This window comes from Pelodiscus sinensis, chromosome 3, assembly GCF_052426305.1.
Source record: "Pelodiscus sinensis isolate ZL-2025 chromosome 3, ASM5242630v1, whole genome shotgun sequence".
NCBI classification, from domain to species: Eukaryota; Metazoa; Chordata; order Testudines; family Trionychidae; genus Pelodiscus; species Pelodiscus sinensis.
This window is the reverse complement of record NC_143054.1, coordinates 5,954,428-5,979,794: the sequence shown is the minus strand read 5'-3', so window position 1 is coordinate 5,979,794 and position 25,367 is coordinate 5,954,428. Positions and strand designations below refer to the sequence as shown.

Genomic DNA, 25,367 nt, shown 5'->3' with positions numbered 1-25,367 from the left:
GTATGCGTAAGAGAGAGCTTAAGGAAGCAGAATTCTACAATGTTTAAAGCCCCCTGTAATATTCTGCAGCCATTCTTCTCCTGCAGCCTGTAAATAAACTGAACCGAAGAACAGGTATTCACAGAGTTTTGCTTTCATGAAAATGTGACAAATGGATACGTGGAAACTTGAACGATATATTTGTTACCACTATTTAATTCGACACCTCATGCAGTCTGTGTTCAGTGTACTTACATTAGTAGAGTACAAGTGGTAGAAAAGATAAAGATGCATGTAGCTTGTTTGCTGCTGAAATAGAGATGATTGAATAGATTAGGAAGGAATTATCTGATTAGAGAGCAATGACAAGTGAAACGATTTTCATTTCTTTTGCACTGAGTTTTTATGTGTGATTTGTTGCTGAAATTTTACCCAAAGGCACTGGTGTCCTTTTTCCGCTTTTGCTGTTTAGTTTTGTCCTCTGTCTTGGGGCGCCTTCTCTTCTTGACATTTTCAGACACTTGAGTCATTAGACTCTAAATGATAACATTACACTCATTACACTGATAAACTAGCATTTAGTCTAAAGGTTGCAGTCTTTCGTTGGAAATTAAGATTGGAACTCTTCCTTTTTTACAAGACTCAGAAGAAAACCACTGGCCTTCAACCATGTACTGAATATTGATAGTGCAAAGTGTTACATGAAATAGCAAAAGGGGATGATCAGACCTGATAGCCTGCGTGTCTGGCGGTGAGTTACCAATCATGCCACGAGGAACTTTTTCTGGATGCCTCACTTTCTCACAAAGCTGCTTACAGGTTATTTTTGTTGCTACATCAGTTTTTCAGACTGCTGATAATTTTCTCCTCTTCTAAACTTTGTCTCAGCCATCACAGAAACAATGAATCTGCCACTTTCCTCCTGCATCATTTGCCTGTACTTCTTCCCCAGCCCTGAAATATACAAAATCAGATCCTTAAATTAAATATGGAACTTAATTAAACTCAAATGAAAGAATATGTCAGCTGCAGGACAGGAAGCTTTATTAAATCAAATAGCCCCCCTCACTCCTGTTTTACTAGCATAAGGTGAAATTTACTCATTTGCTCAAGACCAGAATAAAACTTAGGCACCACCTCCCTCTTTGGCTCTGTTTTGAATAACTATGACGTGCTGTCATTACACGGGGGCTGTGTCTACACTGGGCCACTTATTCCGGAAAAGCGGCTGCGAGCTGTCTACACTGGCTCCTTGAATTTCCGGAAAAGCAGTGACGATTTACTATAAGAAATCAGCTGCTTTTCTGGAAAAACTATGCTGCTCCCGCTCAGGCAAAAGTCCTTTTTCCGGAAAACTGTTCCGGAAAAGGGCCAGTGTAGACAGCACAGTAGTCTTTTCTGGAAAAAAGCCCCGATCGCAAAAATGACGATCGGGGCTTTTTTCCAGAAAAGCGAGTCTACATTGGCCACAGATGCTTTTCCGGAAAAAGGGCTTTTCCGGAAAAGCAGCCTGCCAGTATAGACGCTCTTTTTCCGGAAATACTTATAACGGAAAACTGTTCTGTTTTAAGCATTTCTGGAAATTCATGCCAGTGTAGACACAGCCATAGGGAAAAATGACAGATAAAGTTTCACCTGTGACTAGTGATCACCTGGGTTTCTGTGTGCCCAACTGGATGTGCCAGCAGTATCAACACCTTGAGAGCCTCACTATTTTTTTGAAAGGCTTCATTTGGCTCAATGAGAATCTGAGTTTTCATTTAAAGTCATATTGAGCTTTCTAACCTGCATGGTTGCTGAGAGAAGGTTGGAAGCATGGCTCAAACTCTAGAAGGGCCAATAAAAAACATTCAAAATGCATTATAGTCTTAAAAATCCCTTCTGATTTTAAACCAAAGTGATGATTGTGTGAAAATTGTGCCCTATCTGGTGCCTCAGTAGTGCCCACCCCAAATGGTGATTGCTCAGCTCTCTCTAAAAATCAGATAGGGCTACAGTATCTCCAGTTGGGCCCTCAAACAGCGGCCCCTCCCAATGTCATTAGTCATTTGGAAAATCTTAGCCTCAAGCGCTATTAAAATAAATTTTGCAGTCTTAAGTGGTGCATAGCACTCTCGACACAGTGAATTTTGCTCTTGGTGACACTTTCATTGTCCAGTAGTACGGAATGAATTCTGGGCTGCAAGTGGAAGGATGTACCACAGTAAACAGTTTTTAATCTTTAATATTTTAATGAAAAAAAATAAGACTTTAATCTTGATTCAATAGACAACATAGTCTGTTAAATTAATAGGTCCAGTAAATGCTGTTAATTTTGTGGCGATGCCTTTATCAGGAATTTAACTTAATGGATTTCTTTTTAATTTAATGGAGCACTAATTTTTCTCTGGGCTGGTATATAATAGCAGCCCAGCAAATTAGCTTAAAAATAAATGAAGTTAATTGAGTTCACCCAGACTTCTTTGAAAGAAATTATTTTTTTAAAAAGCTTTCTAATCAGCATTTTGCAACATACTGATTGTTACAAGGCATGGATTATTTATCCAGTACTGTAGGTGTGCAGGGAGCTTTACAGATAAAGCTTGTCAGCTTCCTGCTTCAAAAACCTTCCAGTCTAAGGTCCTGATCCTCCAGCATGTGACTTTTCCACAGAGGCACTGAGTGATATTCTGGCACACTCCGGAGTCTAACCTGTACTAGTGCAGTTAGTATGAGGAGACACAAAGACCCTCCATTGTTAAGTCTGAAGCTATTTTCTTATGTAATAACCCCAGGTCTTCTCACACCCTTCCCTCTCTGCAATAAGAGTTCTTGTCTTATATATTGTCAGCCACTACCTTTATTACCCTTACTTGGAGCTCACTCCTCCAACGCCTTCTAGTATGCATCTGACGAAGTGGGTCCTTGCCCACGAAAGCTTATGCTCCTACACTTCAGTTAGTCTATAAGGTGCCACAGGACTCCTCGTCGCTTTTGCAGATTCAGACTAACACGGCTACCCCTCTGATACTTGACGCCTTCTAGTATGTAACTCTCTCTCTGTCCTCACAGCCGGGCTTTTAATTTTCCTAGATGATAACACATTCTCTCTTTTTTTGCCTTCAACTCCCTGAAGGGAGGTTCCAAAGAGAACGGAGAAAGGCTGTTCTCAGTAGTGACGGATGGTAGAACAAGGAACAGTGGTCTCAAGTTACAGCAGGAGAGGTCTAGGTTGGATATTAGGAAATACTGTTTCCCTAGGAGGGTGATGAAGCAATGGAATGGGTTCCCTAGGGAGGTGGTGGAATCTCCATCCCTAGAGGTGTTTAAGTCTCGGCTTGACAAAGCCCTGTCTGGGTTGATTGAGTTGGGTTTGGTCCTGTCTTGGGCAGGGGGCTGGACTTGATGACCTCCTGAGGTCTCTTCCAGCTCTATGATTCTATGATTCTTTTTTTTACTTTCTTCATCTGCATCTGAGGAAATGAGCTGTAGCTCAGAGAAGCTTTTGCCCTAATAAATCCGTTAGTCTTTAAAGGGCCACCACATGCCTTGCTGTTTTTGCTGCAACAGACTAACATGGCGACCTCTCAAACTCATAGTTTGCCTCAATCCAGTTGGAGAGCACCGTGACTTTCCCCCCTCCATATGTCTGTGAATATTTGACCCAGGCTGGGATTACTTCTGCAATACACCTGACTGCTAATGGAAGATGTTCATATGAGAGAATTCCTAAAACAATACAATACACCTGTTCAACCTGGTTTGCTCACAGTAGGTTGTACACTATGTATAAAGGGTAATAATCAATATGGGTATGTCTACACTACCACTCTAGTTCGAACTAGGGTGGTTAATGTAGGCATCCGAAGTTGTAAATGAAGCCTGGGATTTAAATATCCCGGGCTTCATTTGCATCTTGCCGGGCGCCGCCATTTTTAAATGCCCGTTAGTGCGGACTCCATGCCCGCGGCTACATGCGGCATGGAGTAGGTAGTTTGGATTAGGCTCGCTATTCCGAACTACTGTTACTCCTCATGGAATGAGGTGTATGGGTAATCTCTAAAGTAGATGTATTAACAGGAGTGTTGTGAGCAGTACATAAGAAGTAATTCTTCCCCTAAATTGGAGAAGTCTGTTCAGTGCTGGTCACCACACTTCAGGAAAGATGCGGAGAAATTGGAGAAGGGCCAGAGAAAAGCGACAAAAATGATTAAAGATCTAGAAAACATGAGCTAGGAGGGAAGACTGAAAGCAGGGGCGGCCCGTGAGCCTAGGCGAGCTAGGCAGTTGCCTAGGGCGCCGCTGCCCCGGGTGCCCGATGATGATGTCATAGCCATTGATGGCCGTGCAGGCAGGGACGGCGATTGTGCCACACCGCCTAGGGCGCCAGCTGCTGCAGCCGGCCTCGGGCCGCTGCTGACTGAAAGAATTGGGTTTGTTTAGTTTGGAAAAGAGAAGATTGAGAGGGGGCATGAGAGCAGCTTTCATGAACACGATAGAAGCTTTCAGGGGTATTACAAGGAGGAGGGAGAAAGATTATTCTCCTTAACGTCTGATGATAGGACATGAAGTAAAATTTTACAAGGCAGGATCAGGCTGGACCATAGGAAAAACTTCTTGACTGTCAGGGTGGTTAAACACTGGAATAAATTGCATGGGGAGATTGTGGAATCTCAATCACTGGAGATATTTAAGAGTAAGTTAGATAAACATCTATCAGGGATGATCTAGAAGATGGTATTTGGTCTTGCCATGAGTGCACAGGACTGGACTTGATGACCTCTCATGCTCTCTTCCAGTCTAGGATTCTGTGGCTATTGCGTATTATTGAAGTGATCTTTATTGAATTAATGTGACATTAGGACATGAAGTGTGAATTTTTAATTTAGATTACTGATTGGGAATATGGAAAAAAGTCAAAATTCACACGTCAAAAAGCTTGTCATCCTGCTGTGATTCTCAAACTGGGGTCTGCGGACCTTTGAGGATCTATGAGAGTACTCCAAGGAGTCTGCAAATCATGTCCCATGTCACCAGCCCCACTGATCAGCTTCTCCCTCTCCCTTCCTCCCAGTTCCAACTGCATGCTGCGGACTAGCTGTTCAGGAGACAGTGGAGCAGGGAGGAGGCTAAAAGAGGTGGTGAATAGGAGGGGCTGGGGGAGAGATGGGCTCTTGGGGGAATGGGGACAGGGGCTTGGGCTCAGCAGGGGTTGATCACTCCTAGGGAAAATGAGAAGCCCACTTAGGGGTCCGTAAAAATTTGTAAATCCATATAGGGCTCTTTGGGTTGCTAAAGTTTGAGAACCGCTGCAATACAGGCTTACTATTTCCTGTTCCTCTGGACAGGACACTTTTCCTCTTTTAAAAATGCTTCACTTGTAACTGACTGATGATGATTCATGTTTATACAATGCTCACGCTGTGTCCCTTTAGAAATAGATAAGTTGCCCTAAATATAAAAGCCAAGTGAAACTCCGGTTTGTCCATGGGAACTGTGGGGTTTAGAACCTCTGGGAAAACAGCTCCTTCTTATCTAAAATCACAGACATCGCTGAGGTTGTACAGGCTTTCTTCTCGGCTAGCAGTCAGTGCTGAGAGGTGAATTGATATATATTTTTGACATACAGATGAGTGAGCAAAACTTAATGTGCACCTGTGCCATAGCTATTAACCAGTCAGATTTCAGGCTTCCCTAGAGCCATTTTGAAAAGCATATTTGTGTTTCCATAGCGATTTGATATTCTACTATATTTTTCTTGTCTTCTAGCTAAACACCACGTCAATGGAAACAGAACAGTGGAACCTTTCCCAGAGGGAACGGAGATGGTTTTATTTGGTAAGATACCGTGTCTAAAAGAGAAACACTAAACTGTATTGAGCAAAAGCATCCCAAACGTCTTCATTTCAACCACACTCCTTACGGGTTCTCTAGCTCAGCGATGGGCAACCAAGGCTAGCGAATAAACCATGTGAGTGGCACTCCTTTGTTTCAGTGGACTGCATAATCTAGCGGTGGGCTGCCTGAGACCCATGGCCCACGGGGGTTCCACGTGCAGCTCGTGCACCCCCTCTCTGCCCCTCTCCCCCACATCTATCTCTGGCACTGGAGCCCCACACTTACTATTCCTCCCCCTTCCTCCCAGCACTTCTGGAACAGCTCGGAGCTGCTGATTCGTGCTTCTTTCCTGCTCCTCACCCTCCCTCCCAGACTCTGGATGCTGTGAACAGCTGATTTGCAGCATTCAAGCTACCTAATCACCATTTCATCTTTTCTCAAGAACGAGGGAGGAACATTCTGGTTGCCTGGAGGATAGTCTGCTAACTTTCCTGGATGCCTTATGTTAACAGAGAGTTTGGTACTGTTACCATGTAGAAGTGGTAATGCTTTACTTGAAAGTTCTGCAGACTCAAGTGGCTATAGTTTGTATTGTGTGAAAAGTAAAGGGTTAATCCTCTCATGGATGGTTTTACAGTTGCCAGTTAAATACAAAAGCTAGATTAACCCTGTCTTTCTCTGAAGGTCAGCTTAACTGCTGCATCCTGCCTATCACAGTTTTGTTAGAGACAGACCTTTGTACTTTTACTTCCAGGTTTTTTGAGGGCACCATGAATGCCTTTCCTAACACTAGAAATCTTTCCCTGGGTTGGGGCTTGAGTCAAGTGGTAACCTTGCACTCAAGCTTTCTTAAAATACTTCTGTACCAAAACAGCATTCTTAATAGCTACTACCTGCAGTAGGCGGGTTACTGAGCTCAGCGCTTTACGTTTAGAGTGGGCAGGCCATAAAGAGAAGTCATTGTGAGATCTTGCTTCAGCTTTACAAGAGCTACTGCTACAGATGAAAACTGGAGACTTACTCCTGTGACAAAGGCTTGTGCTATTATCTGGCCAGGACTCAACCAGTCAGAAAATCTTACAGATTATTTTTTTCACCTATGGGAAAAGGTGTAAAGGGGAACCTGTTAGTGAAAAGACTCTCCCCTAAAACTAAGAGGTGTAGTGAGCATTACTCATAGTTTCTAAGGCCAGAAGAATCATAGGGCTGGAAGAGACCTCAAGAGGTCATTAAGTCCAGCAGGACCAATCCCAACTAAATCAACCCAGCCAGGGCTTTGTCAAGCTGAGACTTAAAAACCTCTAAGGATGGAGATTCCACCACCTCCCTAGGGAATCCATTCCAGTGCTTTACCACCCTCCTAGTGAAATAGTTTTTCCTAATATCTGACCTAGACCTAGAAGAAGACATTGTGATCCATTAGTCTGACCTCCTGCACTATAGAACCTCACCTACCCAAGTACGCCTACAGCCCCTGATTGAGTTATTGAAGTCCTCAAATCTTGATTTCAAACCTTAAATTACAGAGAATTGATCATTTATTCTAGTTCAAGCCAGCAAGTGACTCATGCCCCATGCTGCTGAGGAAGTTGAAAATTCCCCATTGTCTTTGCCAGTCTGACCCAGTGGAAAATTCCTGCCTGATGCCAAATATGGCAATCGGGTAGACCCCAAATACATGGGTAAGACTGATCAGCAAGACACCTTAGAAAATAATTTTCTATAGTGACACAGAGCACTCCCTACCCACCATCCCATTTCTGGCCACTGGAGATATTGGCTAATAGTAGTTGCTGATGGAACATGTACCATTACAGGCAACCTCATCATCCCCTCCATAAATGTATCATGTTCAGCCTTAAAACAAGTTAGGGTTTTTTTTTTTGCTCACAGAACTCCCTTCAGAAGGCAGATATAGAATTTCTCATCTGATGGTTAAACTTTTGTCCAATTTCAAATTTAAACTTACGGTGGCCTTAAACTTATTTATAGCACATTTGATCTTGTGCCAGTGTAACCCACACACCTTCTGGCTGTGGTGCACTGTCCCATCTAGTGGCACGGAGACCACTTACGGAAAGAAGAACAAGTCTGCTGTACAGCCGTAGCTAAGAGCCAGCTGACTTTTCACTCATGCGGCAGAGGCTCATAAACTAAGCGCCAAAGGTTCCAGATTTGATTCCGCCCACAGATGACTGGGATCTGTCAGTGTTACAACAACGTTGGCCTTTACTGTAAATAATGCCCCTTCCTCCCTGGCGTTTGTTTTGATGTATTTATAGAGAGAAATACCTTCCCTCAGCCTTCAATTTTTTAGTCTAAAGAAGTCAATCTCATTGTGCCTCCTCTCATAAGGCAAGTTCAGCATTCCTCTTCTCACCTTGGTAGCTCTTCTCTGCATCTGTTCTTGTCTGAACAAACCTTTCTTAAACATGGGAGACCAGAATTGCAGACAACCTTACAGATGAGGTCTCACCAGCCCCTTGTGCAATGGTAATAACACTTCTCTATCTCTACTGCGCATATGTTGCCTGATGCATACAAGGATTTCATTGGCCTTTACCACAGAATTTTGGTGTCTCATAGTCCTATTTGAGCAACCAGTATACAGACGTCTTTTTCCTCCTCTGTTGCTTCCAACTGATATTTCCCCAGCCTTTAGTAAAACTTTCTATTAGTCCAGTTTTCAAAGTTGTCTCAAATCTTCTTGTAGCTTGTGTATATTGGCAGTACTTCCCAACTTTGTGTCCTCCACAGATTTTATTAGCACACCCCACTTTTTGTGCCAAGATCATTACAAAAAAATTAAAAACAATTTAATTTCCAAAGACTAGTCTTTGAGGAAATCAGTACTAACCTCCCCCAGCCTGACAGTTCATTGTGATCTGTTGTAGTTTCCCTTTTAATCAGTTCCATACCCACCTTCTGATGCTTGTATTTACTCCTATCTTTTCCAATGTAACTAATATCCCATGTGGATCTGTATCAAATGCTTTACTGAAATCCAGGTGAATTGGATCAATTGATTTTTCCAGAGAAAGAAAATGCAGAATCTTCTCAAAGAAAGATCAGGTTGCACCGGCATGATTTTCCTTTTGTAACACCATGTTGTATTTTATCACAATTATTGCTTACCTCTTTATCCTTAACTGCTCTTTTATAATACTGTATGTTCTAATCATTGTTACGTTTTAGCTCTAAAACCAGTAATACTTGGCTTAAAAACTCGTCACTGGCTTACTTTGCTATTATATGTCAGATTGTAGAGATTTTCAAAGCAGCAACATGGAGTTCTATTCTTCCTTTTGATAAGCATTATTTATTGGACTCGGCTCACTTTGGCAAGGTCCATTTTTGCCTAGAATCTTCACCCATCATCCTATGTTGGAGACAGTGCTTGCTAATCTGCCAGTTATGAAAATTCACAGAAAACCTTGAAAACAGAAAGAGGAGTTATAGAGTAGTAATTATTGCTCTCGTATCTTGCTTACGGCCCTCCTGCTACTACATCCCAGAATATTTGCTCTTTTTTTTCAGTGAATTACGCTGTTGACTCATTTAGCTTGTGGTGCACTATAATTTAGTTTAGAGAGCCATTAGGCCTTTTTCCCTTCTACAGTGTCTTTAGAGATTTCAACCAGAAAGTGCATTGTCTCAACGACTTGACTACCTGCATCCTGCTTCCAAGACATTTTAACACAAGACTTCAAAGAGAAACCTCTGAACTGTCATTCATGCTTAAATTTGACACTTTACGACTGGGGCTTAACAAAGATGCTAATTATCTTACTCATTACAAAGATAGCTTCCCCAATTATCACTTCTAATATCGTTAGCTCACAGACATTAACCTTCCCCCCTCATTCCCCCTCTGTTCTGAAATTTGATTTGTCCTTTTTATGTGTTCACTTTTTTTGATTGTATCCCTTTGGTATATATGGTCATGCCAATTTTCTTCCACAATTTGATCTGAGGAAGCGGGTCTGGACCACAAAAGTTCATCACCTAATAAACCATCTTGTTAGTCTTTAAAGTGCTGCATAGTCCTGTGTTTTGTTTCAGCTACCCCAGACTAACACGGCTACATCTCTGTTACTATTTTAGAGATTAGCTTCCTCCTTCCAGGTCTACAGAGAAACGAGTGTCCATTTTTATAGTGTCTTATAAATATATGACAGTTTGACTGTTTAGCTGCTTTACAAATCTGCTCAGCGAGGGCACTTCCTTCACCCGCCCAAGATGTTGAAGGAGATCTGGTGAGGCATGTATTAATGCCTTCTGGAGGGATGTACCCTCTGGCTCTCTATGCTTCCAAAATATGCTTTTTGAAACATCTGGCAATTTTACTTCAGATATTTCTTCTAAAATTTGGGTCACAGCACATGCACCTGGTACAGTATTCTGAAGTTTTATGATCTCTTCAGATACAGATTTAAATGTCTTCTGACATATAACAGTATGGCTAAGCTTTTTATTTTGCTTTGGATGTGGAGAGTAAAATGCTAGAAAGCATTTTTTCTACAGAACATACAAAATAAATCTTATAGGTGAACTGTAGTTCTTGGAACTTCATTTTCTGGATGAAAAATCCATAATACATCATTAATAGAGCTTTCACTAGTTATGTTCACCTGATTGCAGTGATGGTCACCAGGAATGCTACTGTCTTGATCAAAAAGTACAGCAAAAACTCACTGATCCTCAGTAAGAGGTTAGAAAGTTGTGGTGAAGCTATGGCATTTGGCATCAGAGAGCTATGACACAGGTCATATGGAAGGAACAATCAGTTTCACACATACAGAATGGAAAGCGACTGTCTAGGAAGGAGTACGGCAGAAAGGGATCTAGGGGTTATCGTGGACCACAAGCTGAATATGACTCAGCAGTGTGATGCTGTTGCGAAAAAAGCAAATATGATTCTGGGATGCATTAACAGGTGTTGTGAGCAAGACATGAGAAGTCATTCTTCCGCTATGCTCTGCGCTGGTTAGGCCTCAGTTGGAGTATTGTGTCCAGTTTTGGGCACCACATTTCAAGAAAGATGTGGAGAAATTGGAGAGGGTCCAGAAAAGAGCAACAAGAATGATGAAAGGTCTAGAGAACATGACCTATGAAGGAAGGCTGAAAGAACTGGGTTTGTTTAGTTTAGGAAAGAGAAGACTGAGGGGGGACATGATAGCCGTTTTCAGATATCTACAAGGGTGTCATAAGGAAGAGGGAGAAAACTTGTTCATCTTGGCCTCTGAGGATAGAACAAGAAGCAATGGGCTTAAACTGCAGCAAGGGAGGTTTAGGTTGGACATTAGGAAAAGTTCCTAACTGTCAGGGTGGTTAAACACTGGAATAAATTGCACAGGGAGGTTGTAGAATCCCCATCTCTGGAGATATTTAAGAGCAGGTTAGATAAATGTCTATCAGGGATGGTCTAGACAGTATTTGGTCCTGCCATGAGGGCAGGGGACTGGACTCGATGACTTCTCGAGGTCCCTTCTAGTCTTAGTATTCTATGATTCTATGACATTAGCTCCGTATGCTACCCAATATAATGCAATGCCCTGAAACTTTTCTCTTCGGCAGGTGGCGTTTGTCGCCATTTTGTTTTTGCTCTAGCTGTGTCTACACTGATGTAACTGGGGCAAAAAGTGGTATAGCTCTAACCGTGGAAGCAATGGTACAAGAGATAGAGTAGATATGGGCTAGGCATTGTCAGGGAGGTCCTATGTTCTATGTTATATAGGATTTGAGAATAAATTATCTCAGTGGTCCCTTCTGGCCTTATCATTTAAGTCTTAATTTTTACCACTATGCCAGAACACAAGTGATAGATACTGTATGCACTTTTTACATCCCATAATATATTGCTAGAAATGAATAAAAAGACAGTGATGATTAACTTTTAAAATTACACAGAAAGAATCTCAACCTTCTTAAGCAAATCTCTTGAACATAACATTCTGCGTGGAAAGTCTGGCTATAGCAGATGTTTGAATTAAGGGAGAATTAGGAAGAGCACACTCTTTCCTTGTTAACATGACATAATGAGTTTAGAAGCTATTCTTGCTATTCTAGCTCTGGATCTTGTTACATGTGCTTTGCTGGCTCAAGGCTTTTTATTTGTAATTTTTAAACTATACTTGTATCCTCTTTCTGATTTGGGATCCTAACATACTTTTCAAAATGTTTGTACCTGTTTAAAAATGGTCTTTTCAGATATTTTTGTTAAAAATAGGCCCGTTTGTAAAGATATCCCTCCCCTTCACACACACACTGAGGCAAGATGTTCCAATCATTGAAAACTTTTATTGCCTGATAAACAGGAAAATTGCTTGGATAGCAACTTAATGGATGAGTTCTGATCTACCATGCGTGACGCCTTGGTTTGATTCCTAGCGTTTCATTTGCTTGACCAGCAGGAGCTGGGAACACTTCTCCATCTCACTTCAAGTGTCATAATGATTTCATTATATGAGTCCGTGATAACTCCTGTGAGATTGTGTGCGGTAACTATGAGCCTACTGTGTGTCACCATGCTAGGTGTTCTTTGATTGGTTGATGCAAGATGGGGCAACAGGTCACTAGTTGGTTGGCATTAATGCATTTGCCCCTAGTGTGTCACATTTGAAATCTAGACCCCCACTGTGGTAAAAATAAGGAAGCATTTATTTATTGTAATGAACAGCAGGTATACCATGTCATACAGCTGGGCCATGGTAAATAGAGTAACTGCTTTAAGTAACTGTTGAATTGGAACAACCAGAGGACAGCTTCATCTCTCTTAACTGTGGTGTTCTGTCATAATGAGAAGACCTCCAGGAATAATTACAGCCCACACACACTCTCTAAGTCATCAGAAATGAGAGCTATTTAAGGACCTATATTACAGAAGTTGGGAAAAGGATTATCTTTTGCATCTCCATGTAGACTTGACAACTCATAATATTATTTTACTAGTAAATATAAATATATTTGAGTACATGGAATATTTACTGAAAGCAGGTTATACTTCAAAAATCATGTTTATTCAGACAATTCCATTTAGATATAATTAATAAAGAGGTTGCATCTAATAGTTAGTGTTCTTCAGGAGTTGCCTCTGTGCATTTGCAGTTGTATGCTTTTGCACTTTTAAGTCAAGCTAAGGAACTATATGACAAAGACACATCCACTAGGGAAGTAGAAGATTGTGGTTACGCCAGATGACATCATTGGTTCTGTCTATAGAAGGTAGTCAGTCCATCCCTACCTCTGATAATCTCAATTCCTACTTCCCAGACCACAGGGTCCTAAAATACAAAGAACTCCAAGGCTTCAAGAAGGCAGGTGCGTATTAGGAAGATGTTGCTCCAGCTCTCAAGTAATTCTTCTCTTCCACTATGCACTGATTAGGCCCCAACTGGCGTATTGTGCCTAATTCTGGGCACCACATTTTAGGAAAGATGTGGACAAACTGGAGAAGGTCCAGAGAAGAGTAAAACAATAAAATATGACCTGTGAGAAAACACTGAAAGTATTGGGTTTGTTTATTCTGGAAAAGAGAAGACTGAGAGGAGACATAATAACAGCTTTCAAGAACTTAAAAGTTTATTATAAGGAGGCTGGAGAAAAATTCTTCTCCTTATCCTCTGATAATGGGACAAGAAGCAATGGCCTTAGACTGCAGCAAGGGAGGTTTGGGTTGGACATTAGGAAAAACTTCCTAAGTGCCAGGGTGGTTAAACATTGGAATACATTGCCTAGGGAGGCTGTGGAATGTCCATCACTGGAGATATATACGATATATAAGAGCAGGTTAGACAAACACCTGTTAGGGATGGTTTAAATGGTGCCTGGTCCTGCCATGAGTGCAGGGGACTGGACTTGATAACCTCTTGAGGTCCTTTCCAGTTCTGATTCTATGATTTCATACTATTCCCTTAATGGCATGTTGATTAAAGAGAGATATGATTTCCATATCTTTTCTCTGTTCTTCCAGTCGTGGTCTCTTAGCCAAACGTTCAGATGAGGAAGTAATAGGGCCATCCATTCATAGAGTTCAAGGCCAGGAGGGACTACCAGATCATCAAGTAAGACCTCCTGTGTATCACAAGCCACCAACACCACTCAGCCCCTCCTGCTAAACCCATCAGCTGAAATCAGACTAAAATGTTGCGGCTCTTAGGAGACTAGACTATTATATGTCATAGGCAGAGAACAGAAAGGGCTGAGATGCACCAAGGAATGAGACGTACTTGGCAAGTGACCCATACCCATGTGATTCAGAAGAAGGCAAAACCCCCATAAGGTCACTGCCAATCTGATCTCAAGGAACATTCCTGACTCTCCATATGGTGATCAGATAGACAATGAGCACATGAGCAGCCAGCCAAGCACTTGAAAGAGAGACGGCCACGTTAGTATCCTGGCCTGTCCTGTTCAATGATTCATCTTCAGCCATCAAAGGAAGAGAGGAAAAGGAAAAAATAAACAGTAAACACTCAGAGGGGTGGACATGAAATCCCTTCTGGCGCCCGCAGGTGATTAGCTTACAACCCTGGAGCATGAGCTTTTAGAAACATGACCTATAAACTGGAAGTGAGCTGAAGGAGGCAGGGATCTGCAGCCCTAACAACACAAGTGACCCCATCATGCAGTTGCATTCACAGATTTGTTCAGCTCTCTCTCTGAATTAAGTTTTTGCCCCCTCAACTCCTATTGGCTATTACCGAACCTCATCCCCTTCATGCTTAGTCACAGTCTTTTAACTTTCTGCCTAAATTTGTTAAGGGTAGAAATTAGTGGCCATACCATGACTGAAAAATGTCAGGAGATCTTACCTTCCTAATGCTTTGTAAGGCGCTTTTACCTAGTAGTGTGTAGAATTTTGCAAGGTTAAATTCAAGTTCAGAATGTAGTGAGTCAGTGGTTTTCATGTAAATATGCTTGCAATTTTGGAAGTAGTGTAACAAGTCTGTGGCCACATAAGAAAATTGTGGTTGTAACTAAGCTGCACAGCATGTAATTTGGAATTTGATCATGAAGGAGGTGTGGAGAAAGGAGGAGTTACAGGTATAATTTTTTATAATTATACACATGCCAGTTTGATGGCATGGTGTTACCCTGAAAGCAAAGAAGACTGTAACAGGAAAACCGCAGGAAACAAAGCAATCACGAAAATAAGGTACTATCACAAGATATACCCTGGGTCTTCGGGGAAACTATTAAGTGGGAAATGACCCCAGTTCTGACACCATCTAATCTAGCAAGACCTCTCAGACCTTAACCTACCATCCTCTTTGATCCTAAAACACTAAAGACGCTGGCCTAAAGAAAAAGGTGGAGGCATTGAGTCTGGTGTCAGTAGCAGCCTCAATGGAGTCTAAGATACACCTGTGTCACATACTCTGTGAAACAGCTTATAAAAGCTGGCAAGGAGAGATGAAAGGGCAGGTAAGGTGAAATGTGTATAGGCCTCTTTTTTGTTTTATACCTTTGCTCTCTGTGTGCTGTGTACCTTTGGGTGAAGTAAAAATAAGGCTTTGTTTTGAGGATGCTGTTTCTATGTCTCTGCAAACTTTCCGGGAGAGGTTCATGGAGAAAAAGGGCTTGGAGGTGCAAACCTACGTGGGCCTGTCAAGTTAACATGGTTGAGATGAGGGAGGTGGGGTGGACCCACAGTCCAGTGATCCAGTCTGTGTCAGATCCTAGTAACTCCCCCCTGCTGGCCACTGCAGCAATGCTGTGTGCTCTGGATTCCCTGGGGTGTATGTAGCTTCTGGATCCAGCTTGGCCCCCTCCCCCGAATGTCAAAACCTGCTGTCTGATTTGGGTGCAGCACTACCCTTCAGACTCCCCTGAACCTGAACACGTCCCTCCCCCAGATTTCCAGCTCAAAGGTGTGAAGTGTCTGGTTCACAGTTTAACACTCTTGGGGCAATATGGTAGTTCTGAATGCTTAACATGTGCTGGTGGAAAGGCTTTGCACCAGTCCTAGCACATTGCTATTTACGGAGCAGATAAAGTATAAGGGAGAAATGACCATCCAAAACAATAGAATCATAGAACGTTGGAACTGGAAGGGACCTCGAGAGGTCATTGAGTCCAGTCCCCTGCCCTCATGGCAGGACCCAGCACCATCTAGATCATCCCTGACAGGTGTCTGTCTAACCTGCTCTTAAATATCTCTAGAGATGGAGATTCCACAAATTCTCTGGGCAATTTATTCTGGTGTTTAACCACCCTGACAGGTAGGAAGTTTTTCCTAATGTCCAACCTAAACCTCCCTTGCTGCAGTTTAAGCCCATTGCTTCTTGTCCTGTCCTCAGAGGCCAAGGAGAACAATTTGTCTCCCTCTTCTTTATGACACCCTTTTAGATACCTGAAAACTGCTGTCTCTCGGTCTTCTCCTTTCCAAACTAAACAAGCCCAATTCTTTCAGTCTTCCCTCGTAGTTCATGTTCTCTAGACTAGTCAAACATCCTAAGTGTAATGTCCCTCGTTAGCTCAATCTGGGCACTCCTTGGTGGGATCATCTGTGTTTCAGCGGGCAGGCAGACTGCTTTACCCCCTTACCTGTGCTGCCGCTGGCACAGCCTCCCTCAACTTGACTGGGTGCAGTGAACTTTTGATTGGGAATCTCTTTATAGGATCTTGATTAGGTCACCTGTTGTTTTTGTTCTATCTTTTGTCAGGGTGCCTTTTCCCTTCTCCCAGCCCCACTGCCCTTCAGAGCACTTGGAGCAAACCTATTTGCTGGAGCAAACTTTTCCATCACGCAGTCATTTCATGGTATAGTTTCATGAAATCATCCACGATTTAGAAGTGGCATTGATAGACCTCCCAAATTGTCCCATTACTGTGCCACAGTCTTCCTTGGCTGCAGTGGAGTTTGGGCCCACAGCATTCAGTGTCTCGCCGGTTGACCAGCACTCTTGGCCAGAGATACACTCAGCACTGACTCAGTTTCCCCAGTGATGGCAGACAGTGAACTTGGCTACAGAACCTGGTCTTGATGGGTTAGCACGTAAGATCTCAGAGTTTAACCCCTATTACATCATTACACAAAATAACATATCAAGAAAAATGACTTCCCACAATCTTGCAGTCAGAATCTCAGAACCTTCGCTGGTGTTCCTATTGTGGCCAGTTGGGGTTAAGCCCCTGAGTCCTGTGCTTCCTGGAGGGGTTTTCTTCGTGTGCCTCAGAGGCTCACGGTGTCCCTATCACTGCCGCGAAGGCAAGGGTACCTCGCTATCAGAGCACTTTTCATCATAGGCAAGTCCAAGGTATGGGAGGTCAGTCCCTCCGTTAGGGCCTGTCCTGTTTCTTGCTGGCAGCCCACCAGCTGGGAGGAGGGTTGGGGGGAACCCAATCCCACCCAATTGCTCTGGGTTCTGGCCCTGGGCCCTATAGGAGGGTAGACCAAAGTGGGCCACGAGGTTTCGCCTTTGCCCTAACAGCTGCCTTACAGCAGTGTGACGCTGTGACAAAAAAAGCAAAAATGATTCTGGGATGCATTAACAGGTGTGTTGTGAGCAAGACATGAGAAGTCATTCTTCCGCTCTACTCTGCGCTGGTTAAGCCTCAGTTGGAGTATTGTGTCCAGTTCTGGGCACCACATTTCAAGAAAGATGTGGAGAAATTGGAGAGGGTCCAGAGAAGAGCAACAGGAATGATTAAAGGTCTAGAGAACATGACCTATGAAGGCAGGCTGAAAGAATTGGGTTTGTTTAGTTTAGAAAAGAGAAGATTGAGGGGGGACATGATAGAAGTTTTCAGGTATCTAAAACAGTGTCATGAGGAGGAGGGAGAAAACTTGTTCATCTTGGCCTCTGAGGATAAAACAAGAAGCAATGGGCTTAAACTGCAGCAAGGGAGGTTTAGGTTGGACATTAGGAAAAAGTTCCTAACTGTGAGGGTAGTCAAACACTGGAATAAATTGCCCAGGGAGGTTGTGGAATCCCCATCTCTGGGGATATTTAAGAGTAGGTTAGATAAATGTCTATCAGGGATGGTCTAAACAGTATTTGGTCCTGCCATGAGGGCAGGGGACTGGACTCGATGACCTCTCGAGGTCCCTTCCAGTCGTAGCATTCTATGATTCTCTCCCTGGGCCACTTCCCCAACCCTTCCTGAGTACCTCCCCCCGATGCCTTGGGTCAGTGTTTTGGGCTGGGCTGGGCTGCTCTGTTCTTCGCTTCTCCTCTGGTCCGTCCCTCCAGTCCTTCCCCCATCCCCTCAGGCTTTGCCTGAGGGAGGGTTATTTATGGTGTGCCCATCAGTCTTAACTGGCTGCAGGTGTTCAATTAGCTTCAGGCTGATGACAGATGGGCTTCAGTGCTGAACTGGCTGGGAGGCAGTCTTTGGCAGCCGAGACCGGGAACATAAAACTGAATACCCAGCTCCCTGCATATCTGCCTTCCACTAGGCTTCTGCAACCCCCTGCTCTCAGGCTGCCACAATATGTACTCAGGCTACAAGTGGGGGGAGGGGCTACCAGAGCTATATAAGCCTGTGACTCAGTGACCAGGGAGAGCTAACAGGAGAGTTTGGAGAGGGAGTTCTCCAGGTAAAAGAGGAGTAAAAATGGGACCCTTGTGGTAAGTGGCTGTCTGGAGTGTGTGTTTGTGTGTGGGGGAGTTATTTGCAGTGTGCTGAGCTTGTGTTTGTTTGTTTGCTTTGTTTGTTTGAAGGAGCTTCTAAAAGGTTTGAAATCTAGAAGCCTCTGTTAATTGGCTGAGCCTCAGTCAGGGGGAGGGGCTACCAGAGCTATATAAGCCTGTGACTCAGCGACCAGGAACAGCTAACAGAATTTGGAGAGGGAGTTTGGAGGGCACTAGTGACTTCTGACCTTCTTTAAAACATAACTCTTAAAATAATCTATACTCCAGAGGTTTAAAAAGAATCCCAGTTTATACTTAAACTTATTCATTAGAAAAATGGAGATAGAAGCCCAGCAGCAGAGTGGGGGCTATCCTGTTTATTGCGTTGAGTGTAACATATATGATTACCTGCCCTGTGGGCGGGTGGTGTATGTGTGCACACGTTGCAAGGAGCTCCTGACCCTCAGAGACCGAGTTTGGGCTTTGGAGGCCAGGGTGGCTGAACTGGAGGAGCTAATGGAGGTAGAGAGCTATATTGATGAGACTTTCCGGGGCACTGTAGTACTGTCCCACCTCCAGTCTGAGAGCCCCAGTGCTCTTATGGAGGATGAGAGTCTCAAGGGAACAGAGCATTCAATGGGAGCAGAGGGAAACCATCCCGTAGTTGGGACCCTCCTCCCAGAGGATGTTGCGGTATCCTCTCGCACTGAGGATATCTCTGAGGGGGAGGGAACGCCAGTTAGGAAGAGGCAGTTGTTAGTAGTGGGTGATTCGATCGTTAGAAACATAGATAGTTGGGTTTGTGATGACCGGGAGAACCGTATGGTCACTTGCCTGCCTGGTGTGAAGGTTGCGGATCTCTCGAGGCATCTAGACAGACTTATGTGTAGTGCTGGGGAGGAGCCGGTGGTCGTGGTACATGTAGGTACCAATGACATAGGGAAGGGTAGGAGAGATGTCCTGGAGGCCAAATTGAGGCTGCTAGGAAAGAGACTAAAATCCAGGACCTCTATGGTGGCATTCTCGGAAATGCTTCCAGTTCCACGCGCAGGGCCAGGTAGGCAGGCGGAGCTTCAGAGTCTCAATGCGTGGATGAGACGATGGTGTAGGGAAGAGGGGTTTAGATTTATTAGGAACTGGGAACACTTTTGGGAGAGGGGGAGCCTATACAGGAAGGATGGGCTCCACCTAAACCAGGGTGGAACCAGACTGCTGGCACTAAACATTAAAAAGGCCATAGAGCAGTTTTTAAACTAAGAGATGGGGAAAGCTGATTGGTGTGGAGATGCACGTAAATCGGAGGGAGACTTCTCTTAGAGGAGAATCCATTGATAGAGATTCTCTAAGCTGTAGTCAGAAAGAGAGGAGGGGAGAGGGCAAACCATGGGCCAGAGCAGACAAACAACCGCATACAAAGGAATCCAATGCATCAGGGAAGGGCAGACAAATAAGCAGTGGCAAATTTCTAAAGTGCTTGTACACAAATGCTAGGAGTCTGACTAATAAGATGGGTGAACAAGAGTACCTCATATTAAATGAGGAGAGTGATATAATAGGCATCACTGAAACCTGGTGGAATGAGGAAAATCTGTGGGACACAATCATACCGGGATATAAAATATATAGAAAGGATAGAGCAGGCCGGGTGGGTGGCAGAGTGGCACTGTATGTGAAAGATAATGTAGAATCAAATGAAATAAAAATATTAAGTGAATCAACATGTTCAATAGAATCTCTATGGATAGTAATTCCATGCTCCAATAATAAGAAATTAGCAGTAGGGATATATTACCGACCACCTGACCAGGACAGCGATACTGACATTGAAATGCTGAGGGAGATTAGAGAGGCTGCCAAAATAAAGAACTCTATAATAATGGGGGATTTTAATTACCCTCATATTGACTGGATACATGTCACCTCAGGAAGAGAAGCGGAGATAAAATTTCTCAATGGCTTAAATGACTGCTTCTTGGAGCAGCTAGTGCAGGAACCCACAAGGGGAGAGGCAATTCTCGATTCACTCCTGAGTGGAGTGCAGGATCAGGTCCAGGATATAACCTTTACCGGACCGCTTGGGAATAGTGACCATAATATCATAACATTCAACATTCCTGTGGTGGGAAGAACACCTCAGCAGTCCAGCACCCTGGCATTTAATTTCAAAAAGGGGAATTACACAAAAATGAGGAGGTTAGTTAAATAGAAATTAAAAGGCACAGTGACTAGAGCCAAATCCCTGAAAGCTGCATGGAAACTTTTTAAAGACACCATAATAGAGGCCCAACTTAAATGTATACCCCAAATTAAAAAACATAGCAAGAGACCTAAAAAAGTGTCATCGTGGCTTTAACCACCATGTAAAAGAAGCAGTGAGGAACAAAAAGGTATCTTTTAAGAAGTGGAAGTCCAATCCTAGTGAGATAAATAGAAAGGAACATAAACACTGTCAAATCAAGTGTAAAAATGTAATAAGAAAAGCAAAAAAAGATTTTGAGGAACAGCTAGCCAAAAACTCAAAAAGAAATAACAAAATGTTTTTTAAGTACATTAGAAGCAGGAAGCCTGCTAAAAAACCTGTGGGTCCCCTAGATGATCGAGATATAAAAGGAGCAATCAAGGACGATAAAGCCATTGCGGAGAAACTAAATGATTTCTTTGCTTCAGTCTTCATGGCTGAGGACGTTGGGGAGATTCCTGAATCTGCACCGTCCTTTGTGGGTGATGAATCTGAGGATCTGTCCTGGATTGAAGTGTCATTAGAGGAGGTTTTGGAACAAATAGAAAAAATTAATGTTAACAAATCTCTGGGACCGGATGGCATTCATCCAAGGGTTCTAAAAGAACTAAAATGGGAAATTGCTGAGCTATTATCTGTGGTTTGTAACCTATCCTTTATATAGGCTTCCGTACCTAATGACTGGAAGGTAGCAACGTGACACCAATATTTAGAAAGGGCTCTAGAGGCGATCCTGGCAATTACAGACCGGTAAGTCTAACTTCAGTACCGGGCAAATTAGTCGAAACAATAGTAAAGAATAAAACTGTGAAGCATGTAGAAGAACATAATTTATTGGACAGAAGTCAACATGGTTTCTGTAAAGGGAAATCCTGTCTTACTAATCTGTTAGAGTTCTTTGAAGGGGTTAACAAACATGCGGACAAGGGGGATCCAGTAGATATAGGGGTATGTCTACACTACCACCCTAGTTCGAACTAGGGTGGTAATGTAGGCAACCGGAGTTGCAAATGAAGCCCGGGATTTGAATTTCCCGGGCTTCATTTGCATAAAGCCGGGCGCCGCCATTTTTAACTATCCGCTAGTGCGGACTCCGCGGCTTCCTAGTCCGAACTACCTAGTCCGTGCCGCGTGTAGCCGCGCGGCACGGAGTCCGCACTAGTGGACAGTTAAAAATGGCGGCACCCGGCTTTATGCAAATGAAGCCCGGGAAATTCAAATCCCGGGCTTCATTTGCAACTCCGGTTGCTTACATTACCACCCTAGTTCGAACTAGGGTGGTAGTGTAGACATACCCTAGTATACTTGGATTTTCAGAAACACTTGACCTTGTCAAAGGCTAAAGTAATGCGCATCGGGAAAAATAACCCCAAGTATATGTACAGTATGATGGGGGCTAATTTGGCTACGACAAATCAGGAAAGAGATCTTGGAGTTATCGTGGACAGTTCTCTGAAAACTTCCACACAGTGTGCAGCGGCGGTCAAAAAGGCAAATAGGATGCTAGGAATTATTAAGAAAGGGATAGAAAATAAGACCCAGAATATCTTACTGTCCCTGTATAAAACTATGGTGCGCCCACATCTTGAATACTGTGTACAGATGTGGTCTCCTCACCTCAAAAAAAATATTTTGGCCTTGGAAAGGGTTCAGAAAAGGGCAACTAAAATGATTAGGGGTTTGGAACAGGTCCCATATGAGGAGAGGTTAAAGAGACTGGGACTTTTCAGTTTAGAAAAGAGGAGATTGAGGGGGGATATGATAGAGGTCTATAAAATCATGAGTGGTGTGGAGAGGGCCGATAAAGAAAAGTTATTTATTAGTTCCCTAAATAGAAGAACTAGAGGACACCAAATGGAATTAATGGGTAGCAGGTTTAAAAGTAATAAAAGAAAGTTCTTCTTCACACAGTGTGTAGTCAACCTGTGGAACTCCTTGCCAGAGGAGGCTGTGAAGGCTAGGACTATAATAGAGTTTAAAGAGAAGCTAGATAATTTCATGGAGGTTAGGTCCATAAAAGGCTATTAGCCAGGGGATAAAATGGTGTCCTTGGCCTCTGTTTGTCAGAGGCTGGAGAGGGATGGCAGGAGACAAATCGCTTGATCGTGGTCTTCGGTCCACCCTCTCTGGGGCACCTGGTGCTGGCCACTGTCGGTAGACAGGATACTGGGCTAGATGGACCTTTGGTCTGACCCAGTACGGCCGTTCTTATGTTCTTATGTTAAGTGGGACAGTGGAGTCCATTGTGCTCTGACTGATTTGCTTGGCAACCCCGATCGGTCCCACTCACGTTGTTCCGTCTGGGCTCCCGGGCCATGGCTTGGTCCTCTCCTCCTGTTCAGGCTGCCTGTGTTTGTCCTGGTCAACAGCCTTCTGTTGTTCTCATTTGAATTAATTGTCCTTGAACTCGGGTGACCAGAACTGTACATGGTATTCCAGGTTAGATCCTACCAGTGCTTTGTACAAGGGCATTAATATGTCTCTGTCTCTGCTGAAAATGCCTTGCTAGAGAGATCCTGGAGCAGCATTTGTCTTTTTTACAGCCACATTACATGGGTGGCTCAGAGTCACCCTGTGATCAACCCACACACCCACGGCTTTTTCTTTCTCTATCACTTCCAAATGATGAGCTCATAGCAGAAATTCTTGTTATTAGATCCTAAGTGCATGACCTTGTACTTTGTACTATTAAATTTCATCCCACTTTTGTCACTCTGATTTTCAAGGTCATCCATTTCTTCCTGTATAACATACCAATTCCCTTGTGTCTGGATGATACCTTCCGATTTTGGATCATCAGCACATTTCATTAGCACATGTCTCCTTGTGCCAAGGTCATTAATAAAAATATTTTTAAAAGATTGATCCTTAAGTAACTCCACCAGTTACCTTCCCCCCGTCTGATAATTCACCACTGTCTTCTTCCCTTTGGCCCATTCTTGCTTATCTCAGTTTATCCAATTTAACTAATTTCCCATGTGGCACTGTGTCAATACTTTACTGAAATCCAAGTATATTAGAGCTCCTGTATTTCCCTTACCTAAAAAATCAGCTGTCTTCTCAAAGAAAGCTCTGAGGTTAGTCATCAGGCTAGTCATAAAAATCTTAAAATTATGTCTAGGAACCTGATTCCCTGTTGCCTTACATTGACATCAGTGCAACGTGGGTGTTCAATGCTATCATTCTGATTCAGAAGCATTTCATACCTACTTTACATTGATGACTCTGACAGACATGACCATTTCCTGCTATATCTTGGACAAACACTAATGAACAACATTTAAACTTTGCTGCGGTAAGTGTATGCATCATTGTGGACCAGAGATTGTATGTAATGCCATCACAATGAGGACGACAACCATCCAGGAACTAAGAACAGTGGGTGGGGGAGTGGTTAAGCAAATTGTAATACCTCCAAAGAACTACAACCACCTGGAGGAAGGTTCTCCGATACTGGTTCAAACTGCACTCCTCGAGAGCCAACCAGGAACTAAAGGAGTTTTAGTTAAATAGCCTGCATTAAAACTGAGTCAGAGACTTCCTTCTGATCCAACAAATGGACAGGACCTTCTTTCCAAGGGGAGCCCCAACCTTTCTTGGGAAGGGTTGGAAGGACCTGGCCTAGTTTGTGTGCATGTTTTGAGCTAACTTGTGACCCTTCTGGAGGTTTTACTGGCTGTTTGCTGGCCAGAGTTTTTGTTGAAGTCGGGGGTGAACTCTGTTAAGTTTCACAGCATGCATGTAGGTTCTTTTATTGTTTTCAGTATGTTTTCTCTGTAATGCTTTTAAAAAGTGCTTTGTGGTATGGATAACTGTGGCAATGACAGTGTTCAAAGAATACGCAGCATGCAGATGTAGGACTGTTTGGGGCTCCGCCTTGCTGGGGAATAACAGCACAGTGTAGGCTGGGAACTGCTTAGCCTGGAATACCCTGGTCAGGAGGGTGAAAGACATGGGTCTCTGCCCAAGAGAGCTTATAGTTCAGGAGCTGAAAGCCTCAGAGCAGGTGTCATTGCTGGATCAGAGAGGGGAAATACAGGTGCAGTTGCCCTGAACTGTGACAATGACTGAATAAGGCGCAAAGTGATGGGCAGTGTCAACGCTGTTCCCCACTCTGGCATTCTGATGCAGAAGATGGGGGTTCACATGAGACCTTAAATATACCCTGCCTCTATAGCAGGGGCAAAATGCAGGACAATGTAGCACTTTAAAGACTAACAAGATGGTTTATTAGATGATGAGCTTTCGTGGGCCAGACCCACTTCCTCAGATCTATAGCAGGGCTGGGCAAGATACCTCTTGCAGGCCGGATCCGGCCCATCAAGCTACCAGATCTGGCCTGCAGACGTCCCTCCTGGGACCCTCTGACATGCAGCAGCTGCTGTTTTAAACGCAGGGCTGCTCCTTGTGACTCTACTCTAGTCGGAGGGGGAGGCTTTGAGTGATCTCCCAGTCCCCAGCCCAATCTTCAGCTCCTATTGGTTGGAAAAAAACGGCCAATAGGAACTGACCTCAGCCAATATCTCATCTCCTATTGGCCAGAAACTGCCAGCCAATAGGAACTGAGAGACTGGGTTTGGGGGGGGGGGGAGAGGTGGGGCAGAGCAAGCCTCTCCCCTCTCCCAGAGTTGAGAGCTCTGTGGATGGAGCAGACTGCATTTTCAGTGTTCTGGGGCTGCAGCTGGCAGGGATCCCAGCCTGCCTTGGGGGTGCTGCAGACCAGGGGATGCCTAAGTAAGCACCTCTTAGCCAAA

The 25,367-nt window shown here is 43.6% G+C and overlaps 1 protein-coding gene across 3 annotated transcripts in view; it reads left to right on the top strand.

Annotated features, from left to right (window-relative positions):
• Positions 1-25,367, top strand: part of MSRA (methionine sulfoxide reductase A) — a 420,629-nt gene that overhangs the window by 156,672 nt on the left and 238,590 nt on the right. For 2 of the 3 annotated variants that reach the window (XM_075923251.2, XM_089776989.1), the window contains exon 2: positions 5,728-5,796. The exons of the other annotated variant lie outside the window; for it this stretch is intronic. In XM_075923251.2, the coding sequence (XP_075779366.1) occupies positions 5,728-5,796 (69 nt within the window). The remainder of the gene's footprint in view (positions 1-5,727; positions 5,797-25,367) is intronic. 3 annotated transcript variants of the gene reach the window in all.